The sequence below is a fragment of the Mobula birostris genome, chromosome 10, assembly GCF_030028105.1.
Source record: "Mobula birostris isolate sMobBir1 chromosome 10, sMobBir1.hap1, whole genome shotgun sequence".
Classification (NCBI taxonomy): Eukaryota; Metazoa; Chordata; class Chondrichthyes; order Myliobatiformes; family Myliobatidae; genus Mobula; species Mobula birostris.
Genome location: NC_092379.1, coordinates 8,716,347 through 8,735,713, shown reverse-complemented (window position 1 = coordinate 8,735,713; position 19,367 = coordinate 8,716,347). Strand labels below are relative to the sequence as shown.

At 44.7% G+C, this 19,367-nt stretch overlaps 1 protein-coding gene across 2 annotated transcripts in view; it reads left to right on the top strand.

Annotated features, from left to right (window-relative positions):
* The window catches only part of paf1 (PAF1 homolog, Paf1/RNA polymerase II complex component), a 60,421-nt gene that overhangs the window by 25,567 nt on the left and 15,487 nt on the right, over window positions 1-19,367 (top strand). For both annotated transcript variants that reach the window (XM_072271156.1, XM_072271157.1), the window contains 7 exons: window positions 1,117-1,183; window positions 4,858-4,959; window positions 5,600-5,705; window positions 9,769-9,837; window positions 16,332-16,435; window positions 17,896-18,012; window positions 18,666-18,794. In XM_072271156.1, coding sequence (XP_072127257.1) covers window positions 1,117-1,183; window positions 4,858-4,959; window positions 5,600-5,705; window positions 9,769-9,837; window positions 16,332-16,435; window positions 17,896-18,012; window positions 18,666-18,794 — 694 coding nt within the window. The remainder of the gene's footprint in view (window positions 1-1,116; window positions 1,184-4,857; window positions 4,960-5,599; window positions 5,706-9,768; window positions 9,838-16,331; window positions 16,436-17,895; window positions 18,013-18,665; window positions 18,795-19,367) is intronic.

The following is a 19,367-nucleotide window of genomic DNA, read 5'->3' as shown; positions in this document are numbered from 1 at the left end:
CTTGCTTAAAGTTGTAATAGAATAAACTTGATAATATAATATAAGTACATATTTTAATGTCACATTTGCTGCATATACCCAACTTGATTTACAGATTAGACAAAATCACTAAACAAAGTATCACATACAACCTTGGAGGTCGATCGGGAGGGGGGGTGGGATATGGTGTTACGGGGGGCGAGGGTGCTACCTCCCTGAAATGGTAGTGCTGCCTCCCTGAAATGAGTTTTTTCAGGGTGGGATGTCTGCTGAGATGGAATAGAGTACAGGAAAATGTTTGGTATTGGTACTGATAGAGGAATTTTTTGAGAGCCATCATAGGCTCAAACGGACAAAAGGCCTCCTCTTCGTTCTTGAAGATATAGTATTTTGACTCTTAACCATATTAGATCCTTGCACCTACTTTGAGTTTATATGACAACAACCAATTGAGAAAGTGTAACCATCAAAACTAAGAGTTGGAGAGAACAGTGTATCAATTTACCATATTAGAATTGGGTTTAATCACTGGTATATATTGTGAAATTTGTTGTCTTTGTGACAACAGTACAATGCAATACATAATAGATAAAAAACTAAGTTACAGTAAATATATTAAGTAATGCAGAAATAGAAATTTTAAAAAAGTAGTAAGATTCATGGGTTCAATGTCCTTTTGGAATTAGAGAGTGGAAGAGGCTATTCCTGAATTGTTGATTGTGTGCCTTCAGGCTTCTATACCTCCTTCCTGATGCTAACAATGAGAAGGCATGACCTGAGTGATGGGGAATCCTTAATGGTGGACTCTGCCTTTTTGAGGCATCGCTTCTTGAAGATGTCCTGGATACTACAGAGGCTAGTGCCTTTGATGTAACTGCATCGATATGTTGGGTTCAGGATAGGTCCCCAGCGGTATTGACACATAGCAACTTGAAATTGCTCACTCTTCCCACTACTGATCCCTTTTATGAGGACTGGTGTGTGTTCCCTCATCTTACCCTTTCTGAAGTCCACAGTTCTTACTGACGTTGAGTGCAAGGATGTTGCTGCATACCTTATTGTCAATAATCTTTCTTGTAGCTCGTAAAGAGATGTGATGTCTTCATACTCTTATTTTTTGTTGTCTTCTCTCTTTAGTAATGCTTGACATTGCAGATGAGAAATTACTCGAGGAAGAAATTCAGGCACCGTCTAGTTCTAAAAGGTAAAGCCATTGGTTGTCTTTCTGTGATTCTTGGCCACGAGTGGTTGGCGTTGACCTGTACCTCTGGCAAAGAGCTCGGTTTTTCTGGAATTCTGGATGGGTGTGATTTGGGGTTGCTGCACTGAAGACAGGAGGGTAATATTGGGGTGGAGGATGTGATTGGCTGTCCATATCCAAATATTAGAGGGACTAAGAGTGATTTTTTTTTTAGAAATTCCTGGTGAAAGAATCAGTATCAGGGTTAATATCACTGGCATAGTCATGAAATTTGTTAACTTTATGGCAGCAGTACAATTGGTTGGCGTCCATCTGACTTGAAGGACAATGGGTGATGACGATCATCATCACAGACCTCAGTGTAAGGTATGGAGATCCTGATGTGCCCAGTCATCAAGATCCCCCTCTCGGCCTCACCAGTGTAGTCCAAAGGAAAGCTTATGAAGCAGTCTGTTTGGCACCAGCTTGGCTGCAGGAGCTGCTGGAAGGATGTTCAATGACGTCTAGCCGCCTTTGGGGCTCCTCTCCAGATTTGCTGTCCAGGTTTACTCATAGACGTAGACATAGACATACTTTATTGATCCTGAGGGAAACTGGGTTTCGTTACAGCTGCACCAACCAAGATTGGAGCATAAATATAGTATTACAAAACCACAATCAATCAAATAACAATATGCAAACTATGCCAGGTGGAAGTAAGTCCAGGATCAGCCCATTGGCTCAGAGTGTCTGACCCTCCATGGTAGGAGCTGCAAAGTTCGATGGCCACAGGCAGGAACAACCTCCATGACGCCCAGTGTTGCATCTCGGTGGAATATGGCCGGAGTCCAACAGCAAAAAGTTCAATATCCAGGCTACAAACACATTCCTTGATCGTAGTATGACCAGGATTGCACCATCTGTTGTTAACCAGAACAGCAAGCCCCCCTCCTTTACACTTACCGCTCTCAGTGCCCTTCTGGTCAGCCCGAACAGTCTGGAAGCCCTCCATGGAAACGTTTTGGTCGGGTATGCCCACGTGCAGCCGCGTTTCAGTAAAACACACAGCACTGCTCTCCCGAAATGTTCTCTGACTCCTGGCTAGCGCCGTCAACTCGTCCATTTTATTACCCAGCGATCTCACATTTCCCCATAATGAGAGAGGGAAGACACTGCTTATAACTCCTCTTCTTCATAAGTCTCTGTTGTCTCGACCCGGTCCTCCTTCCTTGCCTTTTTGATCCCCCTCTGCATCCTCTCTGTGTTTTCCTCCAGATTTCAGCCGGGGTGTCCACCACTCTGTTCGCTAAACCAGCCGGCGTAAGCACAATCAGGTGGTCCCTGGAATAAATAATGTGACCATACTGCTGCCCCGCTAATGAGACGTGTCCGAATGTAACTATTTCCAGCGCTAAAAACCCCTATAAAACTCTCTCCACCAGCATGTTAGAGAGGGTGCAGCTTCAACGTGTTACCGTGGGAAAAAAACAAAAATAACGTAAGCTAAGAAAGTAAGAAAACTAGTCGGAACGGCTGTCACAGGCTGCACGCACGACTGGCGCATGCGCACTGTAGCCTTTGTCTCTCCTGAGGCTACCACAAGGCAGTGGGGCTATTTACCCATAGCTGGGAATCTGGTTCACATGCACCAGGGCGGGTCCACACACTGGTGGGCCTGCGCGCTATGTGTGCAGGGGCCAGACCTTGTCCCCAGTAGTTCATCCTAAGTCCGAAAAAGAGCTCGGTTTCTGTGTGTTGGCAGCAAGCAGGCACTACTTGAGGTTTGCTATTGGGGAGACTTACACATTCAGATCTCCTTTTTGCAAGATTTCTAGCCAGCAGTGGAAGCTGAAAGTGAGAGGAGCAACACCTTATATTCTGTCCAGGTAGCTTCCAACCTGACGGCATGGACATCGATTTTTCGAACTTCCTGTAATGGCCCCCCCCCCCAACAACATTCCCCATTCCTGTTTCCCTCTCTCACTTTATGGCCTCACCTACCCATCACCTCCCTTAGGTGGTCCTCCCCCTTCCCTTTCTTCCATGGCCTTCTGTCCTGTCCGATCAAAATCCCCCTTCCCCAGCTCTTTATCTCTTTCGCCAATCGACTTCTCTGCTTTTTACTTCACCGCTCCTCCTGTACTAGTGTCACCTATCATCTATCACCTTGTACTTCTTCCTCGCCTCCCCCCACCTTCTTACTCTGACATCTCATCCTTTTTCTCCAGTCCTGATGAACACTCTCGGCCCAAAACATCGACTGTTTACTCTTGTCCAGAGATGCTGCCTGGCTTGCTGAGTGCCTCCAGCATTTTGCATAGGAATGATGAAAACCAGGTTCACCACCTGGGGAGAAGCCGATATTAATGGACTGAATATATCATTTAGGAAATTAAAATGAGCAGGTGCACTGGCAAACAGTAATGTCGAATAGCAATGGAAAACATCTGAAATGTTGTTCAGGAAACACAGGAAAATACTTCCTTTGAAAGGAAATAATGTACTGAGCACTGAAAATTTGGGGTGAATCGGGAAACATGAGGATAAACAAAGTAGAAAACATATGCATTAAACATATGGAGAGTGAAAGAATGCTTAATCAGAGAGAAAAAAAGGATTGGGAGACAAGTTCTAAAAAACCCAGAGGCAAAGAGAAACTATGAAATTAAATTATTACGTGCGTAACATGCTCACTGCTGTTAATTTCATGATTTGTACTCTGCCCTTTGTTCTACTGCTTGGTGAACTGCAGACAACTCCTACTACAGCTGGAAGGTCATCATCCTGAAAAGTTAACTATTTCTCTGTCCATAGATACTGCCTGAGTGTCCCCTGTATTTCCCGATTTACCTTCAGCTATGTATCAGTCTGATTCCGGATACAGGTCAATGGGACCAGGCTGTTTAAATGGATCGGCACAGACTAGATGGGCTGAAGGGCCTGGTCCTATGCTGCACTTTTCTATGACTCTATATATCTTCTTGTTTTTGCTTCCCCACTATGTCTTCTACCTCTTCCTGATACACAGCTGCACCTAAATTGTTTCTGCTACTCTACATTCTGTACTAAATTCCTTTTTCTTTCCTGCCTTTGCAATATTTTTAGTTCATCCCTGCACCAATTCGGCACATCAGGCAGCAACCTTCCATTTCTTTAGTGCTTGACTGTTTTACGCATTAGCTCGACACTCAACCCAGCACAAGTAGAACTTGTGCAAGGAGCCGGCTGGATTCGAACCCGGGAGCTCTCACAGATGCCGCTACACCACTGACGTTTGCAATATTTACTGGGTAGAAATTGAGACCTGAAATATTGAGCTGCAATTTTACCAGACTTGTTTTTTTCCTTCCCCTCCGTCTCTCTCCGTCTCTCTCCGTCTCTCTCCATCATTTCTCCATCATCTCTCTCCATCTCCTCTCCATCTCCTCTCCATCTCCTCTCCATCTCCTCTCCATCTCCTCTCCATCTCCTCTCCATCTCCTCTCCATCTCCTCTCCATCTCCTCTCCATCTCCTCGCCATCTCCTCGCCATCTCCTCGCCATCTCCTCGCCATCTCCTCTCCATCTCCTCTCCATCTCCTCTCCATCTCCTCTCCATCTCCTCTCCATCTCCCCTCCATCTCCTCTCCATCTCCTCTCCATCATCTCTCTCCATCATCTCTCTCCATCATCTCTCCCTCTCTCATCTCTGGTTTCAGGTCACAACAGCACGCTAAAGTGGTGCCATGGATGAGAAAGACTGAATACATTTCCACCGAGTTCAATCGCTACGGGATCTCCAATGAGAAACCTGAAGTCAAGTGAGTAAAATGTTGCTGTGCAATTGTAACTCTTTAGTATTTGAAAGGGGTATTTAGTGTGTGTGTGTGAGAATTTCATGCTTTGAAACAGACCCACCTTGGTATTAACTATGAGCCAAGAACAATTAAAGTAATTTAAAAATAGCAATGGTCAGCACTAATTGTGCTCTTGGAAAGTGGAAAGACTAGTTTGAGATTCTCAGTTCAGCAGGGCCCATGTGAAAGCCAAGTCCTCTGTTCTGTTCTCTAACCAGAACTGGGAAAGCTCCCTGTACTTAGTCGCCAAACCCAGCTTTGAAGGCCTGGAGATCACTGGGGCCCTAAACAAGTTCTACAGAGTACATTGAGGACCAAGAGATGGGGCAGTGATGTAGCCTTCCTTGACACTTGTCTACAATGTTTGCCTCTGTTAAGGATTCTATCCATAGTGATATATCCCAGACCATGCAGATTATAATTTTGATGGAACTGTAGATTATATTAGTGAAATGGTGGATTCAGGTGTTCTGAAGTTCTGATTCACGTGATTTATCATATGAATTAGCATGTCTAGTTACTGTTTTGGTGCTTAAGGCAGATGCTATTTTCTGCATTGTCCCAAATCTGACTGGTATATCATCTTTGTATTCTCACAATCCAGGATTGGTGTATCTGTTAAACAACAGTTTACAGAGGAGGAGATTTATAAGGATCGTGACAGTCAGATAGCAGCAATTGAAAAGACCTTCATGGATGCGAATAAAGAGGTAGGGAAATTATTCAGATCTGCTCCACTGCAGAGAAGAATGAGAGAGAATACTGGACACCCCATCCGTGATGGGGTGTTAAAACCTCTATCATATCTTAATGAGCTTTACCAACCTATATCCTGAGTCCTTCCTTACTTAATGGTATACCATTTAATACCTCCCTCCAAAACCCATGTCCTACTGTAGCCCATTTGGTCCAGTCTTTACATTAAAAAAAAATTCCCCCCTCCATCGTCCCTCTTATTCGATTCTCCACTCTGGCTTCTTACCTCTTCTCACCTGCCTATCACCTCCCCTAGGTTCCTCTCCTCCTTCCCTCTCTTCTGTGGTCCACTCCTCTCCTATCAGATTCCTTCTTCTGCAGCCCTTGACCTTTCCCACGTATGTGGTTTCACCTCCCACCTTCCAGCTGGCCTCCTTCCACTCCCCTCCAACTTTTTATTCTGGCATTCTCCCCTTTTCCTCTCAGTCCTGAAGAAGGGTCTCAGCCGGAAACGTTGACTGTTCATTAATGTCCATAGATGCTGCTTGGCCTGCTGAGTTCCTCCAGCATTTTGTGTGTGTTGTTCTGGATTTCCAGCACGTGCGGACTTCCTCGTGTTTATGATTTGTTCAATCTTGTTTGTCAGGAGTGATGATAAGACTGGACCAAATGGGTGTTGGTGAGATATTGGTATTGGTTTCTTGTTATTGTGTGTACTGAGAAACAGTGAAAAGCTTTTGTTTTGCACGTTATCCAGACGGATAATGCCACACCAGGATAATCAAAAGAAAATTAGATTGAGATGCTCGTGTTGCAGTTACAGGTGTTTGGCAGGTGGATAAAGTGCAAGGGCTACACTGAAGTAGATTGAAGGTCAAGTTCAAGAGTTAACCTTTAGTGTATGTGATGTGCATTCAGAAGGATTCAAAGTACAATTATTATCAAAGTATGTATGCGGCATACAACCCTGAGACTCGTCTTCCTGCAATCAGCACGAAACCAACAAATCGCACATACAGCAACAACAAAGACAAGGAAAAACACAGAATATAAAACAAAACAAAAAATCAAGAGACATAAGACCATAAGACAAAGGAGCAGAAGTCAGCCATTCAGCCTATCGAGTCTGCTCCGCCATTTTATCATGAGCTGATCCATTCTCCCATTTAGTCCTACTCCCCCGCTTTCTCACCATAACCTTTGATGCCCTGGCTACTCAGATATCTGTCAATCTTTGCCTTAAATACACCCAATGACTTGGCCTCCACTGCTGCCCGTGGCAACAAATTCCATAGATTCACCACCCTCTGACTAAAAAAATTTCTTCGCATTTCTGTTCTGAATGGACGCCTTTCAATCCTTAAGTCATGCCCTCTCGTACTAGACTCCCCCATCATGGGAAACAACTTTGCCACATCCACTCTGTCCACGCCTTTCAACATTTGAAATGTTTCTATGAGGTCTCCCCTCATTCTTCTAAACTCCAAGGAATACAGTCCAAAAGCAGACAAACGTTCCTCATATGTTAACCCTCTCATTCCCGGAATCAAATTCTAGTGAATCTTCTCTGTACCCTCTTCAACGTCAGCACATCCTTTCTTAAATAAGGAGACCAAAACTGCCCACGGTACTCCAAGTGAGGTCTCACCAGCACCTTATAGAGCCTCAACATCACATCCCTGCTCCTATACTGCTACACATATTTTAGTTCAGCACAGTGTTCCTTATCTGGTTCAAAATTGCCCAAACTAGCACCAAAAAAAAAAGGACCGACCAGAAAATCTAGAAACACATCATGATGTGAATCAGAGTCCACAATCCACAAACCACGTCCATTAAACCTTGCTCCGGCACAATCATCCGACAGCATTATGGGAGGGAGAGATCATTCAAACACAAGGACCTTCCTCGGGAGCAGTGAGCAAGAAGGAGAGAGAGAGAGAGAGAAAGACAGTCACACGCAGACACCTTCCTCCGGCGGCAGCCAGCGATAGGCTGGTAGACAGTGCTGAACACTCTCTTGCCCTCTGCACTCGCCTCAACGATTTCAGTCTTCCTTGGTGAGAGATGGAGTCAATCACGAGTCCGTGCCCTGTCTCCTGGCTTCCTGGCCTTCATGCCACGCACTTTGCTCGCGGCCTCGTGGAACCCTCTCAGAGACCGCAGAGCGCCAGGTCGCACGGTCAGACTGAAAACACACTGGCAGACTCCAACAATAGCAGATCTAAATTTGAAATAAAAGGAAGACACAAAAGAAATGAAAGGAGTAGCTTCGTAAATGGTCTTGAGGATGTTGTCCTTGGTAGCGCTGTTCACTGGTACCATCTGCTTCAAGGAAAATGAGTCTGATAGATTCAGTATCACTGACAGCGGGGACGGAGTTGCGGTTGAAGATATTTCCAGTCCGTTCCTTCCAGCAGGTGCCTGCTACTTCTGCCCTTGATAAGTTTATGTACTATCAGACAGGGAGAACTTTGGGTGTTAAGTAGATGGTCTTGACAGCACCGAGGCACATGTCGTGGACTTAAGTGGGTTGTTGAGCCTTCTGTGCTCTTTCCGATCACATTCTGTCATCACAAGTGTCCTGGTGATGCTGTGTATTTGTTCTTTTCTGAGAACAATCAAGAGTCTCTTCACTGATGCTAATTATGGTGGAATTTCAAGGTGATCCGTAACTGTAGGACTCCTGTCCGACAACAGCTCCAGAGATCCGGCAGTGTCCGTATCCAAACTGGCACCTAATTCCTAAATGTATGCCCAAAAAATATTATTGGTGTGCAAAATTAACATCCTTGGCCTGTCACAAACGAGAAAATCTGCAGGCGCTGGAAATCAAAGCAACACACACACAAAATGCCGGAGGAACTCAGCAGGCCAGGCAGCATCTATGGAGGAAAGTAAACAGTTGATGTTTCAGGCTGAGATCCCCTCAGCAGGGCTGGAGGGCTGGAGGGGAAGGGGAGAAATCAGCATTAGAAGGTGGCGGGAGGGGAGAAAGAAGTACAAGGTAGTAGGTGATAGGTGAAATTGGGAGAGGGGGAGGGGTGAATGATTCTCTCCCCCCCCACCCCCCGGTCTATGTTCATTATTATACCTCCCATCCCTTTTTTTTTAGAGGTGTTATCAAAACAAATTACAATTTTGCAGCAGGAAAGGAACCTTAGGTCAACAATATGCAGTGAAGCTATCATCTGTTGCCATTCCAATTTCAATTTGCTGCTCCCTTCCCCCTCAGTAGCATTGGTACATTAGAGCATGGAACAGGCTTTCTGGTCCACGATGTCTGTGTTGACGACGATGGCATTTTAGTTTAATCCCACCTGTCTGCACATGGTCTGTATTCCTCCATTCCCTTCCTGTTGGTGCGCCTGTCTAAATCTATCTATTTTATCCATAGTGTGTTCCAGGTACGTGCATATCTGCCATTCTCTGTGTTTTTAATAAAGACTGGTTATAAGGAAGCTTTACAGTACTAGTGACCCATTTCAATTGCCACCGCTGACTGTTCTCCCCGTGGCCACATGGGTTTCCTCCTGGTGCTCCAGTTTCCACCCACGGTTCGATGATGTACCAGTTGGTAGGTTAATTGGTCATTGTAAATCGTTCCCTGATTAGGTGAGGATTAAATTGGGGGATGGCTAGGCAGTACGGCTTGAAGCGTCGGAGGGGCCTCTTCCGCAACTGTATCTCAATAAATAATTATAAATCTCCTTTAACTTTAAACTCCTCCACCCCCCCCCCCCCACCGTTCAGCTTGAAACTATGCCCTGTAGTACACAGGGGTTCCCAAACTTTTGTGTGCCATGGACTCTTACTATTAACCAAGGGGTCCGTGGACCCAGTTTAGGACCCCCAGATTTTAATGTTTCCATGATGGCAGTAAGAAAGAGTCTTATCTACCCAGGCAGTGCCTTTTATAGTTTTATATACTTCCCTTGGGTCAACTCTCAGCTTCCTGTGCTCCAGAGAAAACAATTCAACCTCTCCCTTGAAGCTAAACATAATTGAAGTTTGGTTAACCTCTTCTGTTCCTGTGCGATGGCTTGTATGACTCTGGTGTCTCACTCTGTTCCCTAGGTCACTCATCATTACAGTAAGCCTCGGGTCGTCCCTGTGGAAGTTATGCCTGTGTTCCCTGATTTTAAGGTAAAACCTTTGGATATACTTTCTAGCAGATGATGTGTGGCCTTCAGACGTGATTCTCTCACCGTGAGGTGTGGATTTGTGACCTTGTGCACTTTGGCTCGAGCAGAGGCTTGTGGCTGAGAGCCAGAATGGGGAGGAGGTGCACTGGCGCTTGCTGAGCGTCAGGGTGCAATTCCAGTGATGAGTAAAAATATCTCTAAATGGGATCATTATAATATTCAAGGTTCAAAATTGGTTAGTGTTATTTCCTGTACACAACTGTAAGGAGAACGAAATAATTGTTTCTCAGTATCTGATGCAGCACAAAAAAACACACAAAGGATAAAGAACAGAATAAAAATAATAAATTACACAATAAATACAACAAGATAAATATACATTGATTGATTGTATGTCTATAAAGTGATGCTGGGATGTATAACGCTTTACAGTTACCAGCAACCCGGGTACCGGGTTCAATTCCTGCTGCTGTCTGTAAGGAGATTGTACGTTCTCCCCGTGGCCGCATGAGTTTCCTCTGGGTGCTCCAGTTCCCTCCCACAGTCCAAAGACGTATCGGTTGGTGCGCTAATTCGTATGATATGGAGAACAAGCTGTTGCCTATGTAGTAGTCTCCCCCTTTCCATGCCGTCCGGCACAGGCGGCGTCGGAAAAGTTGCCAGTCAGCATTGAGCTCAACGTAGGATTGTGGTAGGGGCTCCAGCTCCAGGAATTTTCCTCGGGGTTTACTCCCGAAGCCTTCCCCATGAATGATTGCAAGGCAACTGAGGTCTGAGATTGGAATTTTCCTTTTAGATGAGCTGCCAACCACAGCTGATGAGCCCCATCTGCCTGAAGTGGCTGGTTTTAAGGCACCAGTGAGCTGCCCTTGCCCTTTTACTCCTGTCAGTAGAAGCAGTTCCGCCAGGCTTGGTAGCTGAGCCGCATGTGAAGGCCAGGAGCTGGACTTGGTTGTCAGAGACTATTTGAGGCACGCGCCATTGGGAGCATTTATTAGTGGGAGCTTATCTCTACTACCTCCCCCAGCTATAACAGCCTTAAGGAGCTGCATTGGGATATAAGGAATGCAGAAGTAAACCCAGTGCTCTCAACTGGAATGTGCAAGTTGTGAACAGTACCGATATTAAGTGCAGTTACTGGGATTGTGTGGGCATGTGGCCAAGTGGTTAAGGCATTGGACTGGCAACCTGAAGGTCGTGAATTCGAGCCCCAGCCGAGGGAACGTGTTGTGTCCTTGAGCAAGGCACTTAATCACACATTGCTCTGCGACGACACTGGTGCCAAGCTGTATGGGTCCTAGTGCCCTTCCCTTGGACAACATTGGTGTCATGGAGAGGGGAGACTTGCAGCATGGGCAACTGCCGGTCTTCCATACAACCTTGCCCAGGCCTGCGCCCTGGAGAGTGAAGACTTTCCAGGCACAGATCCATTGTCTCGCAAGACTAACGGATGCCTTTATTTATTTTTTTTTTTATTGGGATTGGCGGCATAGCGGTTGAAATCTGAAGGAGATGGATGTGCAGTTGGAACTGACTAGAATCCGAATCATGTTCATGAAACTTGCTGTTTAGCGGCAGCAGTGCAATACACATAAGAAAACCATAAATTACAATAGGAAATGTATTTTAAAAATTAAATAAGTAGTATAAAGAAGACAAAAGTAGGAGGTAGTGTTCAAGGGTTGGTTCATTATCCATTCAGAAATCTGATGGTGGAGGGGAAGAAGCTGTTCCTCAAATGTTGTGTCTTCAGGCTCCTGTACCACTTTACTGGTAATAATAAGAAGAGCACATGCCCTGTGTGATGGGGTCTCTAACCCCATTGGAAAATATAAGATCCTTGTGGGCAGAGTTAAGAATTTGCAAGGGTTAAAAGACCCTGATGGGAGTTGTAGACAGGCCTCCAAATAGGCTACAATTACAACAGGAGATAGAAAAGGCATGTAATAAGGGCAATGTTAAAATGGTAATGGGGGATTTCAATATGCAGATAGATTGGAAAAATCAGGTTAGTGCTGGATCCCTAGAGAGGGGTTTTGTAGAATGCCTTGGAGACAGTTTTCTAGAGCAGCTTGTAGGGGAAAGGCAATTCTGGACTAGGTGTTAATGAACCAAATTTGATTAGGGAGCTTAAGGTAAAGGAGCCCTGAGGAAGCAGTTACCATATGTGATAGAATTCACCCTGCCGTTTGAAAGGGAGATGAAAAGTTAGATGTATCAGTATTACAGTGGAGTAAAGGAAATTACAGAGGCATGAGAGAGGAGCTGGCCAAAATTGTTTGGAAGGGGACACCAGCAGGGATGATGTCAGAGCAGCAAATGCTGGAGTTTCTGGGACCAATACAGAAGGCACAGGATATATCATCATCATCAGGTGCCATGCCCAGTTTGAGCTTTGACCACCATAGCCCACACACTCCTGTTTCGGGTCAAGTGGATCATTTTATTGGTATTCATTTCAAGTTCTCTAGCTGCTGTCTCCATCATCGTTTGTCTTTGTCTTCCTCTTACTTTCTTCCCTTCAATCTTTCCCATAATTACCGTGCATTCTAACTCCTCTTTCCTAATCGCATGTCCAATGAATTTGCGTTGCCTTTTCATGATCTCATACATTATTTCTCTTTTTGGATATATACATATCAAAAATGAAGAAGTTTTCTAAAAGGAGGATGAGGCATCTGGCTAACGAGAAAGACAGCATAAAAGCAAGAGAGGACAGACAATATAACAAAAAAATAGTGGGAAGATGCAGGATTGGCGTGCTTTTAAAAATCAACAGAAGGCAACTAAAAAGCCATTAACAGAGAAAAGATGACCTATAAAAGTGTGCTAGCTAATAATATAAAAGAGGATACCAACATTTTTTTCAAATATATAAAGAGTAAAAGAGAGGCGAGAGTGGATATCAGATTGCTTGAAAATTCTGCTGGAGAGGTAGTAACGGGGGGCAAAGAAATGGTAGACAAACTTAAATGTTTTGCATCAGTCTTCATTGTGAAAGACACTAGCAGTGTGCCAGAAATTCAAGAGCGTCAGGAGGCAGAAGTGAATGTTACTGCTATTACTAGGGAGCAGGTGCTTGGGAAGATGAAAGGTCTGGAGGTAGATAGAAACATAGAAAATAGGTGCAGGAGTAGGCCATTCGGCCCTTTAAGCCTGCACCGCCATTCAGTATGATCATGGCTGATCATCCAACTCAGAACCCTGCACCAGCCTTCCCTCCATACCCCCTGATCCCTTTAGCCACAAGGGCCATATCTAAGTCACCTGGATCAGATGGACTACATCCTAGGGTTCTGAAAGAGGTACCTGAAGTTATTGTGGAGGCATTAGTAATCATCGTTCAAGAAACACTCAATTCTAAAATGGTTAGAAGGACTGGAAAGGTGTAAATGTCATTCAAGGTTCAAAGTACATTTATTCTATTATGTATACTATATACAACCTTGAGATTCATCTCCTTGCCGGCAACCACAATACAAAGAAACCCAATAGGGCCCATCAAAAAAATCTAAGACCGTCAAGCACCCAGTGTGCAAAAACAAAAGCACAAATCGTGCAAACAATAAAAAGTAAACAAATAGCATTCAGAACTAAAGTTCACAAAAGTGAGTCCGTGGCCACAAAGCCGGTCATCATTGCAGCCTGTCCAGGATCCTGTTAGTTACAGGCCACACCCTCAGTTCATCACAGAGAGCTGAAGTGAGCTGAACACCGGCCCGTTCTTCACCTCTGGCCCCGACACCCTGATCTTTTCAATCTGTCCCTGCATGTAAACTAGCCAAACCTCGACTTGCTCATTGCTCCCAGACCAGGGCCCTGCTGCTTAGATATGTTTTTGAGCCTGGGCCCCACTGCCTCAATTTGGCATATACCCAACCTTTCTATTCTGTCCTAGTGCTTAAATCGGTCATACATCAGCTCACTCTTCACTCTAGCGCCTGGGCTCCACCACCTCGGCTTGCCTCACCTTGGATCCACCACTTCAAATCAGCTCGAGTCCGCTACAGCGTGCACCTTTCAGTCTTCAGTTCACACTGCAAACATGCCTGGTCATAGAAGCGGTTCAAAATCCAAAAGGGAAGTTACAGGCTTTTGATAGTGGTGATTATTTTCCAGAAAAACTGTGACTATTAAAGTAGTTAGTAGTTTTGTTTTCTGTCAGTAAGTCATTAATTTTTCAACAGCGCCATCTTAAAATAGAAGATCTCCACTCTTTAAGAAGGGAGGGAGGCAGAAGTAAGGAAATTTTAGGCCACTTAACCTGACTTCGGTGGTTGGAATCCGGTATTAAGGATGAGCTTTTGGGGTACTTGGAGAACATGATACAATAGGTCCATTAGCATGGTTTCCTTAAAGGTTTTCTTAGAGACGTTTCTCCACCCCGCCACCCCACCCTGTCTGTATCCTTCATGATTTTATGTACCTCTATCAAACCTTCCCTCTTTCTACTACACTTCAGGGAAAAAAATAGTGCTATCCTATTCAGTCTTTCCCTATGCCGTCATATGAAGTTTGCAGATTATCTCCATTTGGGATTCCCCTGTGTACTTAGGTTTCCTCCCACATCTTAAAGATGCATGGGTTGATTGATTAATGTACAGTAAGTAGCTCCTAGTATGTAAGTAATTGATTTAACCTACACATAAAATGCTGGAGGAACTCAGCAGGTCAGGCAGCATCTATGGAATTGGACAAACAGTTGACGTTTTGGCCTGAGCCCCTTCAGCCCTCAAACCGTCGCCTGTTTACTCATTTCCACTGTTGCTGCCTGTCCTGCTGAGTTCCTCCAGCATTTTGTGTGTGTGTTGCTTTGGGTTTCCAGTATCTGCATATTGTCTCCTGAATTGGTTTAACCTGTTGGGAACGAGGAGAATAAAATGAAATTAATGTAGGACAGGTGTAAATGGGTGTTTGATGTTCGGCTGGTCTTAGTAGGCTGGAGATATTTCCCATGCATTTTCATCACTTTGTGATTACCTGGATGGCAGGGTGGAGAAACTTCCCTACCAAAGGAGGTGTAAGGCGCTCCTTCCCTCCGCTAGCCTGCAGGTCACCCTTGGGCAAGGTGTAGCACCTGCTTAGCCCCCCACTGACCAGGGTCGCTTGAAGCCATGGGAGCAGGTGGTGGATGGTCATATGAGCAGCTGGTGCATATCACAAGGGTTATGCCAGTGGTCCCCAACCACTGGGCCACAAAGCACATGCTACCGGGCTGCGAGGAAACGATATGATTTGGCGATATGAAACGATGTGAGTCAGCTGCACCTTTCCTCATTCCCTGTCACGCACTGTTGAACTTGAAATAACCTACCAAATCATACCAAATAATACATAAAACCTAAAATAACACTAACATATAGTAAAAGCAGGAATGATATGATAAATACACACGGACATCCCACCTCTCCCGGAAGTTCCGGGAGTCTCCTGCATATTAGTAGTGGCTCCCTGATGGCCGCAAATTATATACAATATCACGGAAATCAATTTGTGTGTGTGTGTGTGTGTGTGTGTGTGAGAGAGAGAGAGAGAGAGAAAAAAGAAAATATAAAACGTACGTCACCCCAGACTACCCTAAAGTGTACCCCTGCCTAATAGAGGTCAAAAATAATGACAGTGTTGCTCGCTGCACTGTTTGCAACAGTGACTTTTCTATTGCCCATGGTGGGTTAAGACTGTAAAAGACATGTTGAGGTGAGTTTAGCAGGTGTCATTCGTTCATTAGCATAGCTAACGTTATTTAAACTAGCTAGCCAGCTGCTAAGGAGCTACTCTATTGCAGACATCGCACCTGTCCCGGAAGTTCTGGGAGTCTCCCGCAAATTGATGGTGCTACCTCCCTGAAATGAGTTTTTGCAGGGTGTGATGTCTGTACACAGCCTATATAAAGTAGAAATAATGTATGTACAGTGTAGTTTCACTTAACAGAATTCAGAAGATTAAGCCAAAACCGATTTGTAGGAAAAAATCGGCAGTACACGTGTGCGCACACAGGTGCCCGCACAAGGCTTCATGGTCATGGTAGTCTTTCTCGGGGTAAACACAAATGTCCCGTATTTGACTGCTACTTTTGTCCCTTATTTGGGAGTGAGAAAGTTGGCAATCCTACTTGAACATCCGCCCCCCCCCCCCCCCCCCCCCGCCGGTCCACAAGAATATTGTCAATATTAAACCAGTCCGTGGTGCAAAAAAGGAGGTTGGGGACCCCTGGGTTATGCGACCACTGACACCAGGCAGATGATCTCTGAAGAGTATTGATAATGGCTGGGGTCGCCCATCTTGTAAAGACGCTGCCCAAAAGTCGGTAATGGCAAAAATGTCAAAAAAATTTGCCAAGAACAATCATGGTAAACACCATGATTGCCTACATCATACTACACAGTACAAAAATGAATGAATGTGATGTGGTTACAGATAAGCATTGCCAGAAACCGTGCTTTATTTCAGATTATTAGGAATGATTCCAAAACTCAGTTAACCTTCTTTCCGTAGATGTGGATCAACCCATGCGCGCAGGTCATATTCGACTCTGACCCAGCACCCAAAGACGTCACTGGTTCAGGGGCTGTGGAGATGATGTCTCAAGCTATGATCAGGTGAGGCAAGCTGCTGGTGCGATGAAGATGTCGGAAGCTTCTGGGGTTAATCTCTAGAATTCTCAGTTTATTACAACAAAACTGACAAATAATTTGTCAGGCAAATGATACAATTGCATTAGTTCGCAATGGGGCTACTGCACAGGAAGATGAAAGACTGGAGATGCTAGAATCTGCAACAAGAAAACACAAGGGATCTAAGTTATTTAGCATTTGTGGTGGCGAGAGGTGCAAGATGATGTGTCTGGTTGAGACCCTATATCAGGATTCATAGCCCTATTAGTATTAAACAAATACTGAGGCAAGACAAGTGCGGGTGTGGGTTAGAGGGAGGGAGAACTGGAGAGAACTCTAATAGCGTGGAAGGCATAAGGAGTTAAGTGCCAACGGGGTGCTGGTGCACGCAGCAGGGGATGAAAATGGGACCAGTCCAAAAACTAAAGATGAGGTGCAAATGCTCACAGAAGGATTACCAGGATTAGAAACCGGAGCAGAGGTTTTGAATCAAAATCAGAATCGGATTTAATATCACCAGCACATGTCACAAAACTTGTCAACTTTGCAGCAGCAGTATAATGAAATACAGGATAAATAAAAACAACTGAGTGACATTCAGCTCTGCTTTTTGCAGGACTGCTAGCCAGTGGTGGAAGTTGCAAGTGAGAGTGACAAGCACAACACACTACACTACCACATTTGACACATTACAACAACCATTTTGACACCAATGCACTGAAATACATGATAAATAAATATAGAGAAAAACAACTGAGTGACATTAAGTGTGAGGTAGTGTTTATGGGTTCAATGCCCATTCAGAAATCAGATGGCAGAGGGGAAGAAGCTATTCCTGAATCACTGAGTGTGTGCCTTCAGGCTTCTGTACCTCCTTCCTGACAGTAACAGTGTGAAGATGGCATGTCCTGGGTGGTGGGGGTACTTAATGATGGACACCACCTTCTTGGGGCACCACTCCTTGAAGGTGTCTTAGATACTGCAGAGGCTGGATTTTACAAGTTCCTGCAACTTATTTCAATCTTGTGCGGTAGCCCCTACCATACCGGACGATGATGCAGCTAGTCGGAATGCTCTCCACGGTACATTTATAGAAGCTTTAGTTGACAAACCAAATCTCCTCAAGCTCCAAATGAAATATAGCCGCTGTCTTGCCTCCTCTATAGCTGCATCGATATGTTGCAGCCAGGTTAGGTTCTCAGAGATATTGACACTCAGGAACTTGAACTTGCTCATTCTGATCCCCTTTTGAGGACTGGTGTGTGTTCCCTTGTCTCACCCTTCTTGAAGTCCACGATCAGTTCTTTGGTCTTACTGACATTGAGTGCACGGTTGTTGAATGCAATGAAACTGTTAAACACTTTGATGTCAAATCTTGGAAGTCCAGGATGGGGATCCATTCAAAAATGACCATCTTTCAAAACTGACCATTTCTTTCCACTCAGGGGCATGATGGATGAGGAGGGAAACCAGTTTGTTGCTTACTTCCTACCCAGTGAAGAAACCACAAGGAAGCGGAAGCGAGACAGCGAGGAGTGTATTGATTACATGCCTGACGATATGTAAGTTCGCAATTAGTTCACCATGCCAGAATTTGGAGTAAAGCTTCATATCTGACTGTGCAATAAATTCTGAAAATGAACACTGCGGGAGAGATGGGGCTAACTATATCAGAAGGCTTTAGCATGTCTGTTTACTGTGTTCCCAGCATGGTCCATCACTGAGTAGATAGAGAGTAATGTTCCATTCACATTGCTCCGGCCAACCTGCCCAAGTAGGTCACAAGTAGCGCAGGGGTCAGCACAACACTTTAGAGTACAGACGACCTGGGTTTAATTCCTTCCACTACCTGTAAGGCGTGCGTATGTTCTCCACATGAAGCTTGGGTTTCCTCCAGGTGCTCTGGTTTCTTCCCAGAGTCCAAAGGCATATCAGTTGGTAGGTTAATTGGTCATTGTAAAATGTCTTGTGATAAGTCTAGGATTGAATCGGGGATTACTGGGCAGTATGGCTTGAAGGGTTGGAAGGGCCTATTCTGCAGTATACCCAATCAATCAATCAATAATTTATCAGTAAAATAATGGGCATGGTTTCTAAATTTAAGTGTGTCTCTGTACAAGTATTTGGATACTGAATATGAGACAGTGCTGAATTCCACTCAGTATATGTACTAACCCAGTTTTATGTCCAAGGTCCAACGAATTTCTTTTTTCAGATATGAATACAAAATATCTCGAGAATATAATTGGAACGTGAAGAACAAAGCCAGCAAAGGATATGAGGAAAACTATTTTTTCATTTTCCGTGATGGAGATGGCGTCTACTACAATGAGCTGGAGACCAGGTGGGCACAGTGTTAGCTGATAGAAGGTAGTAGTTGGGAACTCCTTAGAGTTTAATTAATTTATCTCGTGCCTTCTTTTCACCTGTACCTCCTCAAAACCCCCAAATAGTAACTGGTTCACTCATTTCTCAAGCAGATTTAAATTATGGAGATTCTTGTCTCTGGCAATTTTATCCTGTGTCCTAAACTATTCTGCTGCTCTGACAGCCAATTACTTCATCTCCACAAACATTATTTCGTCCCAATATGTAGAATGAGGCCTGCATCGGTCAGGGTCGATCATGGATGTTGAGCCCTAGCTGTCCTAGCCTGGGCAGTACAATATGGAGAGCAAGCTGTTGCCCATGTAGCAACGCACCCCCCACCCCCACCCAGCCCGCATCTGAACGGCAGAGGATGATACAGTTTGGCATCAGCAATGTCGTAGGAGTTGCCAGCCAGTGTTGAACTCAATATAGGACTGCCTTGGGTACTCCAACTCCAGATTTTTCCCTCAGCATATACTCCCAAGGCTTTCCACGTGAGTGGGTATAGCCGCAGCAGAGGTTTGAGATCACAGTTCTTCTTCTAGAT